The sequence below is a fragment of the Camelina sativa genome, chromosome 18, assembly GCF_030686135.1.
Source record: "Camelina sativa cultivar CO46 ecotype springtype chromosome 18, ASM3068613v1".
Classification (NCBI taxonomy): Eukaryota; Viridiplantae; Streptophyta; class Magnoliopsida; order Brassicales; family Brassicaceae; genus Camelina; species Camelina sativa.
In genome coordinates this window covers 23,066,686-23,078,512 of record NC_141897.1, presented here as the reverse complement: position 1 = coordinate 23,078,512, position 11,827 = coordinate 23,066,686, and the positions used below count along the sequence as shown (strand labels likewise).

Genomic DNA, 11,827 nt, shown 5'->3' with positions numbered 1-11,827 from the left:
TCTCGTACATTGTTTGGGTATGTACCGGATAATCGGCGGCGACGAAACGGTTCTAATTCTGAAGCTTCTCATTGCACCGCCGCAACTACCCGACTAAAGCTAGCTTTAATATTCCTTCTATCTGATTTGATAATGGCGAAAACTAAGCAACAGAAATCTAAGCCTAAGAAACAACCGCATCAGGTTGGTTCTTCATCATTCTCCAAGCTTTTGATTTTTGATTTTGATTTCGATTTCCTCCTTATTAAAAACTTCACCACATATGAATTTAAAATTCCTCTGTTACTGCTGGCTTTGGTTCAAGGTTTTTTCGAGTTTTGGTATGGCAAATCATTGTAAAGTTGTGTTTTTTAAATTTTCCGTTGTTTGATTGATTCAATAGGTGAAGAAGAAGAACCAAGGCAAAGATTGTGATCTCTCTCAGTTTCGTGTTCAGCTTGATGCTTTAGGGCTTAAGATTATCAAAGTTACTGCTGACGGTAATTGTTTCTTCAGGTCTGTGTTTTTTGTTTTGATATCTTCGAATTCGATTTGTGTTTTTTGAGTGAAGAAGACAAAGCAAATTGTGTAAGACTTGACTCTTTCACAGGTCACTTGCCGATCAATTGGAAGGCAACGAGGATGAACACAACAAGTACCGTAACATGGTTGTACAGTATATAGTGGTAAGTAAGTAAGTTGCATTTCTTAGAGTTCTCAAAGTCCAGATTTTTTGGAAATCCCCACCTATATATATACATACTCTCAATGGCTTTTCACAGAAAAATCGTGAGATGTTTGAGCCTTTTATCGAAGATGATGTTCCCTTTGAGGATTACTGTAAAACCATGGACGAAGATGGCACTTGGTCTGGGAATATGGAGTTACAGGCAGCTTCTCTTGTCACACGCAGTAATATCTGTATTCACAGGGTAATCATAATAATGCCTCTTTGCATGATCCGCTTCCTTTTTAAGTCATATATGTTTGTTTGAGCATTGGTCTATTTGTTGCATAGCATGTCACCGCGTTGGTATATACGCAATTTTGAAGATACACGAACCCGCATGATCCATCTGTGAGTTATTGATTCGTTTATAATGATTCTTCTATTGGTTTATTGTAGGATCTGGCAAGATAGAGATGGTTGAATTTGCTTTTACTTAAAGTTCCTTTTTTTTTTTCAGGTCTTACCACGATGGGGAACACTACAACAGTGTGCGTTCGAAGGAAGATGCTTGTGAAGGACCAGCCAGGCCTGTTGTAATAGAGGTTTTACATCAAACTTTAGCTTGCTGTTTTTGGTAGACATCTGTTTCTCTGTCCTAATAAATTCCAGTTTTGTGAAAGGCTGATGCTAAAGTTTCAGCAGCATCTAAACAAGCGAAAGCCACAGAGAGCAAGTCCAAAAACAAAGCTGATAGGTATAATGTGGATGCTGGGGATATCAAAGTAGTCATGTCTGGTTGTTGCTGTGACAATGCTGAGAAAGCTGAACAGGTGGTAAGCCGATCCTTGGTTGTTAATCTGTGAGAATATATGATCATTGTAAGTCCTCTCTTATCTGGAGGAATCTCTCTTCAGGTCCTAATACAAGTAAATGGTGATGTGGATGCTGCGATAGAATTCCTGATAGCTGAGCAAGGAGTAGAGTCTTTGACTGAAAATGATTCAGAATTCAGAAATCGCTTCTGCAGCAGATGCCACAAATCCAATGGTAGCAAATGATAGTGCAATGGAAAGCACCGAGCAACACAGAGAAGAATTGGATGAGGAGGAATCAGCTAGCGCCAGTAACATTGAAAGAGTTCATGCCAAGTGTAGTTCACAGACCGATGATAAGGTTTGTCTCGCTTAAAACATGTGAGAAAGCTTTTTTCCTTTAGATTACGTTTAAAACATGAACTGATTCTTGCAAAAACTGCAGAAGATTCCTAGGAACAAAACGTGTCCATGTGGTTCGAAGAAGAAATACAAGTCCTGCTGTGGAACAGCAACAGGGAGATCCTCTGTTAAACTGTTAGTGTAAGTTTCTCAAATCACTTCTCCAAAACACTCAAAACAGGAGTTTACTAAAAATCAGAGTTGTGTTGATTAATTTGCAGGAGCCAAACAATGGAGTCGAAGAAGGGAAGGAAGAATTTGAGGAGAGGAACATCAGATGAAGTTGAAGCAATTGCACCAGATGTTGGTGCTCTGTGTATATAATAAATTCTCAGTTAATTAAGGTGATTACTCTTAATTCACTTGATTGACTCTTTTGTCTCTCAGTGATTGGTTAATAAGGTTTGGTTTCTCTCTTTTTACAGGGGGGAAACTGATGATTTTTTGAAGGATTCACTACAAAGTATACATAACAGCCTCAGGTCTGTGATTAGTTTGAAATTCAGATTAAAATTAGCTTTTGCTGCCTGATTAAACTAATGAAAGAAGAAACTCTTATATCGACTCAAGAGCATATATATGTATACATACATAGACAGAGCCAAAAAAAATTAACTCGAGAAATGATCATTCAAATTCTCCCAAAGCATATTTTAATTCACACTAGCTCAGATGATTGTGATAATGGTGATGAATGAATCAGTGACGAAAGAAGTGGAAGTTGTTAGGGGTGGGGTGGTGCCAAGGAGAAGAAGGCTGAGGAGAGAATCCTGATGATGCTGCCATTCCTACTCGGCTTCCTCCACCGTCTGATCTGACTGCTGTCGTCGTCATGGCTAGCGATAGATCACTCCCTAATAATCTTTCCTCATCTCCAATCCTATTCGTTAAGCTCGCAATCTTTAAAATGTCATTAAAAACCAAATATCACCATTTTGATTATTTTAAGACAAAACCAATATTAATAGATACACGAACATGAGCACTTACCTCGGATCTGAATCCTAACTCTTCCGAGCTTGATTCTCCTAGACATAGATCAAGACTATGATCATTCCACTTCAACTCTGTTGGATTTTTTTACCATAAAAATTTGGTGATTGGAGTAGTAAATTTTGTGTGTTTTTCTTAAAAGGCCAAATATGTACAAATTAAATTTACCTGAGCTAATAATAAGCTCTTCTTCCTCGTATACTTTAGGGTCAAAGTTGGTAACTGCGTCTTTCCCATTACACTTTATTGCAGCTTTATCATAAGCTCTGTAAAATATTCAAAGTTAAATGTTTCGTACCAATATATTTATTTTTGAAACGTGATGATGAGACATTGGACAGCAAAACCAGTACCTTGCAGCTTCAATCTCGGTATCAAAGAGACCCAAATAAACGTACCTGAAAAGAGAAAGAAAAAAGAAAACAGACAGGACACTTCTAATTAATAATAAGATAGAAAAAAGTTTTTAAAAATTTGACCCACAAAACTTTAAAGTAATTATACTTTTTGTTGAGAAATTGACCCAAACGAGACTCCCATCTTCCACATTTGTGCAAAGTAACACCTCTGAATTTAGAACTGCCTCTTGGAAACCCAGTGCTTTGCCTTCGAAGAACATGCATAAACTCTTCCTTTGTCAAATTCCCCATCTGCCGAACAATAAAACAACATTTAATTGTGTTTTCTTTCTTCTGACTTTCTGAGTAGTATTAATAATTTACTAGAACAACCAACATCTATAAAATAAGTATATATATAACCTGTTTCAAATCGTCCACGTAGTCTTCAATGTCGAAATTAATATCTGCATCTACACCTCTGAATTTAATTGCCGCTCGATCATAGGCACTGTCACAAATAGTTACTGACCCAACATTAATTTTATAACTTAAAAAAAAATATATATATATACCAAAGTATCATTAGGTTCTTGCTAATTGATTACTGGATAGAGAAAACGAAACATACCGAGCAGCGGCATGTGCTGTGTCAAACCCACCTGCATATATATATATATATATGTAAGACCAATTAGAAGAAACAAATATCGAATAAAGATGGACACACACATACACATAAGTAGATTCGCGTAACCAGTTTCATAAACAAAAATATGAACCCATACCTAAGTACACTTGCTTCCCACAGTCCCTGCATAATTGTATATCCAAAAACATTTTATGAACAATATAATTATTGATGGATTAAAAGTATACAATCAAGGTATTACTTATTAGGTATATGATATCATATGCTTTGATATGGTTCAGAAGTTACCAAATATGTGACTCCCATCTTCCGGTTCGTCGGTAAAACGTGACTCCTCTATACTGAGAGCTACGTGAGCGAGGACCACGCCGGCTCTTCTTTAACGGCGGCGATATCTCCGGCGCCAGCTCATCTGGTCGACCGGACCCGCTCGGATCCGACTTACCCCCACCTTGGCTTCTGTTGAAACCGGAACCATATATTCCCGGTTCCATGACTTGACTCGGAAAGAAATTCCGGGTCACCGGAGGCACTGACGATAGCCAAGTGGTAGATTGGCTCATGTAGTTTGACACGTGTCCAAACCGATTCCCTCTACTGTCGGATGCTTCGTGGTGGTCAGGTGAGTCGTTAAGGTTCCACATTTTTTTTTTCTTCCTTTTAACAACAAAAAAGAGGAAAGAACAAGAAATTTGGGAGAAGCAAGACTTAAAGATGAGAAGACAAGAACAATATTTAAGGTGAGTTGTATAAAGGAACTTGTAATAAATAAATAAATAAAAAGATTATGAGGATCCATATGAATAGAAATATCTGACCCTATTCATCATCATAACTAGAGAGGTGCAGAAAATTTTTATCAATGAAAGGAGTAAAAACAAAATTTACTAGTATTAAATACTATAAAAATTTAAAAAGTTGATGAGAGAAGAAATCAATATAGAAATATGATTCTTTCCCAATACAAGTGCATAAGACTGTCTCCTAGTTTTTGGTCTCCTGAGTATTGACATCACAGTTTTCTTTTATATAAAAAAGGGAAAGTAAAATTCAGAAAATTCAAAAGTTTGCTGAAATTATTATGGACTAAAATTTAGGATGTAGATGGGAGTGTCTATCTTTCTTATTTAATTCTTTATTGTACTATTTAATTTCTCCTACTCCAACTACTCAAAATTTATCATTTTCACTCTCTTTTTTTTTTATCGTTTTCCCCTCTTTTATTGTATATGAGACTCTATAATTATAAGTAGGTGTAGGAGAGACTCAAAACTTACCAAATAATTAAAAATAAATAAAATAGGATGAACAAATCCGTGAAAAGAGTTTGGTATGAGAAAAAAAAAAAAAAAAAAAAGGAAACGGAAACAAATGTGATGGAAGAAAAAAAGAGGTAATACCGAAATTGCCCCAATCCAAGAGTACGGGAAACAAGTCTCGCTTCTCTCCCTATCTTGTCCTATCCCTGCATCACCATTGGCTTTGATTACAACTTCACTCTCTTGTTTCCCATGCGTGTTCTCACGCTCCCTTTCACATTTAGATTTTTTTTTTTGTCTCAAAAACTTATTAATCAAAGCCAAATTATCCGATCTATCAAATTTTTGTTGGTTTTTAAGGTAATAATCAGGAGAGTTCACACCAAAAAAAGTTATAAAATAGTTTAGCGATAAACAGTATTCATATGTTTAAGAAATCTCACTTTGATAAAAACAAAAAAACAAAAATCTCAGCTGACAATATGAAAACAGTAGTGAGTGTGTAAACTGAAGAATATCGAAGAGTGTCTGCCGACCAAAATAAATTCTGTATATATTTGACACAAATTTTCATGTATTCTTTATAAAAGAAAAAACGCATATTTCTAAATACGTGTTCAATAGTATACTAAAGCAAAGAAGAGGTGTGGGTAAAAAAGGAGAGCAAAAGCGTGAAAGAAGAATATCACAAGTGGGGGGAGAGATACAGCCAAACCTTCCCCTAATGGAACTATGAAGATGCTTTGATGCTCTCTGTTTCTTTCCCTAATTAGTAATTAAATAAAGCTCTCTCTCTCTCCCCTTTCTCTTATGCATATACATATCTATCAATATGGTTTTGTTGTTTGATTCCATATTGGCAAATCTTAGCCCCACCATTGCCTCGCTAACAAATCATATCGGATAGCGTTTCTCTTTTTCTTCTGATCATAGATTGCTTTTTCCTCCTTTCAATCATGGAGTCCAACCAATTTGAGGATGCCACAAGAGCAGAGATATTATTGTTACCATTTACCAAACTCTTAATCATTGATTAGCATGTAAACAAATAAACGGAAATCAATTCTAGGATACATATATACATGTTTTATATTTATGGTGGTTATCGGTTTTGTAATTCTTTATAAAGCTGATAATTTGAATAAATTTAAATATATAATCCACTGTACAATCCAAAAAATAATTTAGATTGATTTATAATACAAAAAAAAACGTGTAGGAGATGCGAATTTGCTTCTAAATTTGAGTTAGTTTGAATTCCACACTTCGAAAATTTAATGATCGAAAGACTCAGATTTAAACACGCGTAACTATATTAGTAACGACATGTTAACATTATGTTTATGCTTGTGCACGTCTTTTATTTCAACCTTATCATCATGATCTTCAATAGCCAGTTTTTGACTAAACAGCGTACTTAAATAAATACTTAAATTGAATAAAGATTAATGTACATGATAAACGTGGCTTGTATGAACCTTTTTTCACTAGTGATATATTATATTCAGGATCCGACCCGCCGCACATCCCTATGACACAAAAGTATTGGACCTCTAATTCTGTTTAAAATTTTTAGTAAAAAAGTTAGGCCCAACTAAACATTTACATTGCAAATATAGGCCTCACTTTTTAAAAAAATTAAGATTTTGTCTGAAAATTTTAATTTTTATCTATGTATTATTCCAAAATAGGCTTCTATTTTATAAACTCTTAAGATTTTGCTTCAACTTTTAAAATTTACCTTATAAAATCCATTTAAAAAATGATAAAATTTATTAAAAAAATGTTTATGTATTAGGCCTCATTTTTTGCTGGACCGGCACTGATTATACTCTTTCTGTTTTAAAATATAAAATATTTTATGAAATGTTTACTTTTAAATTTTTTAACTAATTAGAAACAAGATTATATAAAATAAATAATAATTAAAAGTATAAAAGTAGTCTAAAAGTTAACTCAAAAATTGAAAATATTTTATATTATGAAACAAATAAAAACCTCTAAAACATCTTATATTATAAAATAAAAGGAGTAATTAATTAATTACAATTCGTACAAAGCTTAAAAAATTGAGAGACACATAACACCAAAAGTGTGTCGGCACAATCATCTCAAACTAGAAAACCTATAATTTAGTAGTATATGTTTTTTTCTTTAATTCAAAAATGTATACGATGACAGCTTGGAAACATCGGACGGTGTCGATAAAATCATCCTCGTACTGTCGGTGAATCTAGACAGTTGAAATTTTGTGGGCTCCATCTTTTCATCAAGATCACGGAAGCTTGATATCTCTCTCTGCAAACGTGACTCACGTGAATATATAAAACTCTTTTTACGTATCTTTCTACCTGTTTCAAAGTACTAACATATCTACTGGTTCGAATCATGAATCATCATCATAATAATAACTTTTTACTATATCTATATGTCACTGTAGTTTATTGATTTTATATATAAACTGCATAAAATCGCTTAAATAAATAAAATACGACGACTTCGGCCATTGATTTAGAATCTAGGATTAGGAGCTAGCAGCTAGTGTCGAATTGGAATTCAAGAAACCGATGGGTTACTCGACCAATGCACCCAACTCAATTTCCAGACAGGACATATCAAAATGGTATAAGGCATCGCACAAGAAATTGACAAATAAAAAAGGAATCAAACTTGTACAATATCATTATATCAAGAAGGGCATATGAAGTTGATTTTATTTGTAAAACAATTACCCGATCACTAAATAAACAAAGTGGAATAATTTAGAGTTGGTTGAAATTCGACATGGTGAACTGCTGGTTCCCACATGACCGTTCTTCCAGCCCGATTTCTATTTCAATCTTGGTTGAAGGCAGTTCCAATCGTCTCCCTCCTTTCTCTCCTGATCCACCTGACCAATCCCCCCTCCCATCCCTTTCTGATTTCCCCCTTCTTTTTCCTATATCCCCCTCTTCAGCTTCTCTAACTTCTGCTCTAACTTCTGCTCAAACTGTACTCTTGGACCCTAAGAGAACTATTTTAGCTCTTCCTGCTCAGCACAAATCTACTCTTGTGGTGGTGAATCTTCAGGCGCAAGCAATTCTCAACTCCTACTACAAAAATTTGGGTATGAACCCTAGATATGCGAATTTAGATATAAACCCTATTGTAGCAGATTGTAAATCAGTTGCACAAACAGACGGCTTACTGGGTACTCCTCCACCGAAGGTATTGCATCGCTATATCACCAACTCGCATCCTCGTAATTCCTCATTGCCAAGCAGAGTGGCTCCGCATACTGCCATTCTTCCTCAGCCCTCAGGGGCCTTGGCTCGTGAGGAGCAAGTTGTTGTTGTTATCTCTTCCTAGGAGCAGATAGATATTACCCCAACTATTGTTTCCTCTGCCTCTGCTATCCCTGTTTTCTCCTTCCCTCCAGAACCTCTACAACCCCATCCCTCTCCTATTCCAGCTCCTGCTGCTCCTGCCAAACCTACTAACCGTCACATACCTCAAACCTCAGCCCGAAGTACCCAACCAAAAACTCTAGCTCAGAAGCTAAGAATCACTGCGGATAGAACACTTACCAGACTAGCTCCAGTTGAATTCTCTTCAGATGGGAAGCCTCGCGTTACTATCCCAGATTCTGTATTTCAAGAAGGTGCTGACATTCATAAAGATTTTATAATTGGTAGGTTTAAGGGAAGGCTCCCTACTTACTGATATGTTACGGTTTTGACTCACTTTGACCCCGTTTATTTGATAGTTTTGTAGTTGTTTGAGTCCTTTTCAGGTTATAATACGAGGCTAGGAAGCTAAAAGCAAGGATTGGAACAGCATGAGCAATCGGAGCAGAAAGGAGTTGAATTGGAGCAGAAAAGCTGATTTTAGACACAGGAGCACATGCTCCCGATTTCCGAGCACATGCTCCCAACTCTACGGATTCATGACGACACGTGGCAAGCATCTAGGCGCCGATTCCCTGCCTAATTCCCCTTATTTTAGGCGATCCTTTGTGAGAGAAAGAGGGCTGAGATCGCTTTTTAATAGGAAGATTTGAATTTGGATTCTTTCCTTATTTTTCTCTACTTGTATGCTATTTAACCTAGGGTTTTTAGGAGAGAAAATATACTTTTTCTTTTTGGTTTTTGAGCGACGTTTTTGGTGAGAGGAGAAGAGCGGCTACTTTGTGAAGCAATCTCTGAACCCTTTTTATTTTGATGCTATTGAATTTCTCATCTATGTTGGCTATTCATTTCTCTATGTCTGAGTAGTTTTCTTTGCTAGATTAGGGGTTTCAAAAGGGGTTTCATGGGTTAGCAACAGAACACAAATAGGGCTTTATATAATCGATTGTCTTCACTATTGTTAGACTTAATGCTTAGGTTGATTTGATCACCCAATCTATGATTCTAGGTTTATCTATTCATCAAAAGTGTAATAGGTTGCTAGAAAAGACATTAGTGGGCAAATTATCCTAGACCTGCGAAAGTTGATGTGTAGGTGATTTGTGAACTTATCATTCCTGTTCTTTAATGCTTGTCTGCGATTCTGGGCTCAAACGACAGTTTAGGGTTTATGGACCGCCGAGCATGTGCTCCGGATGTCTGAGCACGTGCTCCGCGTTTCCGCACAGAATCGATCAGATAGAGTTATTGATACCACAACAGTGGATCAGTTTATATTTATGTTTGAGTTCTAGACTGGTACTTAATCTATGCCCTGAATAGTTGTTTAGTTGCTATCTCTGAAATTCCCAAGAATTACCCCTGATCTAGTGTTTTCATTATTGCCTTTTTATACCATTTTAATCGCGTTATTGTTACCAAACAAACCCAATTTTGAATTGTCTTAGCTTGAAATTGAACCAATAGAACCATAGAGTAAAACTTGGTCTTCGTGGGATTCGATCCCTAAGTACTACTTCTTTGTTGTGCACTTGCAGTAGGAAAATAGGGTTTAAAACTCTGTGTATCAAGTTTTTGGCGCCGTTGCCGGGGACCAAATTCTTACCTTTGGTTTTCGGCGAAATTACTAGACTAAGACCTTACTGATTTGTCTTTCTGATTCTTCTTTGCGTGTGTTTCAGGTGCATGTCAAGAAGATCTACAAGAAGAAACAACACCGAAGAACTAGTTGCTTTGTCAGCCGCAGAGCTCTCTTTGGCAGAAAGAACAAACCGCAAGAACAGAAAGTTTCAATCCGTCAACATGGGTGACAACAGAAACAATGAGGATATGGCTGCCGAGTTGCAGCAACTTCGACAACAGTTGGGGCAGTTGCTCCGTGCTCAACATGAAAGAGTCGCGCCGCCGCAACCGTCCATTGGGGACAAGGACAACCCGCATGTGTCCTACACCAACCGAGCGGCGATTGTTCCTCCCACCATCCCGAACCAAGATTTTGAGATCAAGCCACAGATGATCTCTCTAGTGAAGCAGCACCTATTTCATGGTCTCCCAGCTGAGATCCCGATGGACCACATCGAGAATTTTGAGGAGATATGTAGCACCACTGGTTCAAATGGGATACCGCCAAGCTTTCTGAAGTGCAAGCTCTTTCCCTTCTCTCTTGCGGATAGAGTTTCACGTTGGCTGAAGTCATTGCCACCTGGGTCTCTGACATCATGGGAACAGTGTAGGTCTGTGTTTCTGGACCATTTCTACACCAAGGCTAAGACCGCTGCCCTGAGGAACAAGATTTCATCGTTCCAACAGCACACTGGAGAAGCCTTCTGCGAGGCTTGGGAGAGGTACAAAGAGTACCATATAGAGTGTCCGCACCATGGATTCAGTGATAAACAGATTCTGGGCATTTTCTATGATGGAGTTAACTGGAACTACAAAAACGTTCTCAACTCGGCCAGCAATGGGGATTTTATGACGAAGTCTAAGGAAGGAGCATGTCAGTTGATTGAGAACCTAGCTGCAAGCTCCAGCAACAAGGCTCCTGAGTATGACAGGTCCGTGAAGGTCAACAGTGTCGATACGCAAAAGATTGACGAGTTGACAGCCAAGGTGAACTTTCTTCTGAAGGGGAGCCAGAAAACTGTCCATTTTGTCGATGAGACCGGAGACATGCCGCTAGCTTAGGAGATTTGTGATGGAGAGGATGAAACAATGGAGGTTAATTATGTGAGTGGGCAAGGTTTTGTGCAGAACAGGGGTTTCAACCCGAACTACAGAAGCCATCCGAATTTGTCCTATAGAAGCACCAACGTGGAGAACCCTCAGGATCAGGTGTATCCGCAGCAAGGAGCTCAGAATCAGATGGGTTATCAGAAAACCTTCTCAAACAACTTCCAAGGCAAACAGTTTGTGCCCACTCAAAACCGTTTCCAAGGGGGGAACCAGCATGCATATACAAGCGCTCAGCAAGCACTGCCTTACACCAACCAGCAGTTGGGACCTTCATCTGCTAGCAGCTCTCAGGATGAGCTGAAAAACATGATGCAACAACTCTTGGTGAATCAACAAAAAGCTTCAGTGGAAATCAACACTAAGGTCGATACCATGTACAATGACCTTAACGGGAAGTATGAGGCAGTAATGTCACATGTGAAGAAGCTTGATGTTCAGGTTGCACAGACTGCTGAAGCCGTGAAAAAAACTCCTGGGACTCTGCCCGGAAAAGGGGAAGCAAACCCGCGGAACGAGTATGTCAATGCGATTGAGCTAAGGGGAGGAAAGAAGTTACCCCCTAGAGAAGCACCATCCGCTAGGATTGACAAGGGCAAGGGTATT

At 37.8% G+C, this 11,827-nt stretch overlaps 1 protein-coding gene, 1 non-coding gene and 1 pseudogene across 4 annotated transcripts; 1 reads left to right on the top strand and 2 right to left on the bottom strand.

Annotated features, from left to right (window-relative positions):
- Positions 1–35: 35 nt before the first annotated feature.
- On the top strand, positions 36–2,509 carry LOC104762838 (OVARIAN TUMOR DOMAIN-containing deubiquitinating enzyme 7-like; annotated as a pseudogene). Its single transcript, XR_015588545.1, has 11 exons — positions 36–183; positions 383–495; positions 590–665; positions 762–955; positions 998–1,057; positions 1,167–1,251; positions 1,330–1,479; positions 1,564–1,822; positions 1,907–2,004; positions 2,085–2,207; positions 2,289–2,509. The product of XR_015588545.1 is annotated as an OVARIAN TUMOR DOMAIN-containing deubiquitinating enzyme 7-like (transcript).
- LOC104762839 (AP2-like ethylene-responsive transcription factor TOE3) lies at positions 2,401–5,902 on the bottom strand. 2 transcript variants are annotated; one of them, XM_010486233.3, is made up of 9 exons: positions 4,135–5,902; positions 3,983–4,008; positions 3,826–3,856; positions 3,618–3,705; positions 3,361–3,506; positions 3,210–3,254; positions 3,025–3,122; positions 2,854–2,930; positions 2,401–2,763 (listed from the first exon to the last, which is right to left on the bottom strand). In XM_010486233.3, exons 1-9 carry the CDS (start codon positions 4,488–4,490, stop codon positions 2,563–2,565), a joined length of 1,068 nt encoding a protein of 355 aa, XP_010484535.2. In that variant the 5' UTR covers positions 4,491–5,902; the 3' UTR covers positions 2,401–2,562. The 2 variants fall into 2 exon arrangements, with proteins under 2 accessions (XP_010484535.2, XP_087354535.1); XM_087498409.1 differs by having other exon boundaries at positions 2,854–2,891; positions 4,135–5,093.
- A 4,866-nt stretch (positions 5,903–10,768) lies between these two features.
- Positions 10,769–10,875, bottom strand: LOC147923183 (small nucleolar RNA R71). Its single transcript, XR_015589912.1, has one exon. It is a non-coding gene; the product is annotated as a small nucleolar RNA R71 (small nucleolar RNA).
- Positions 10,876–11,827: the final 952 nt, after the last annotated feature.

What these genes read in the sequence shown, in the direction of transcription:
- LOC104762839 (XM_010486233.3), bottom strand. Translation starts at nt 4,490, where the DNA reads ATGTGGAACCTTAACGACTCACCTGACCACCACGAAGCATCCGACAGT. An exon ending in AGATGGGAGTCACATATTTG is followed by an intron (nt 4,009 to 4,134) that starts GTAACTTCTGAA and finishes ACAATTATGCAG; the next exon opens with GGACTGTGGGAAGCAAGTGT. An exon ending in ACAGCACATGCCGCTGCTCG is followed by an intron (nt 3,706 to 3,825) that starts GTATGTTTCGTT and finishes TATTTGTGACAG; the next exon opens with TGCCTATGATCGAGCGGCAA.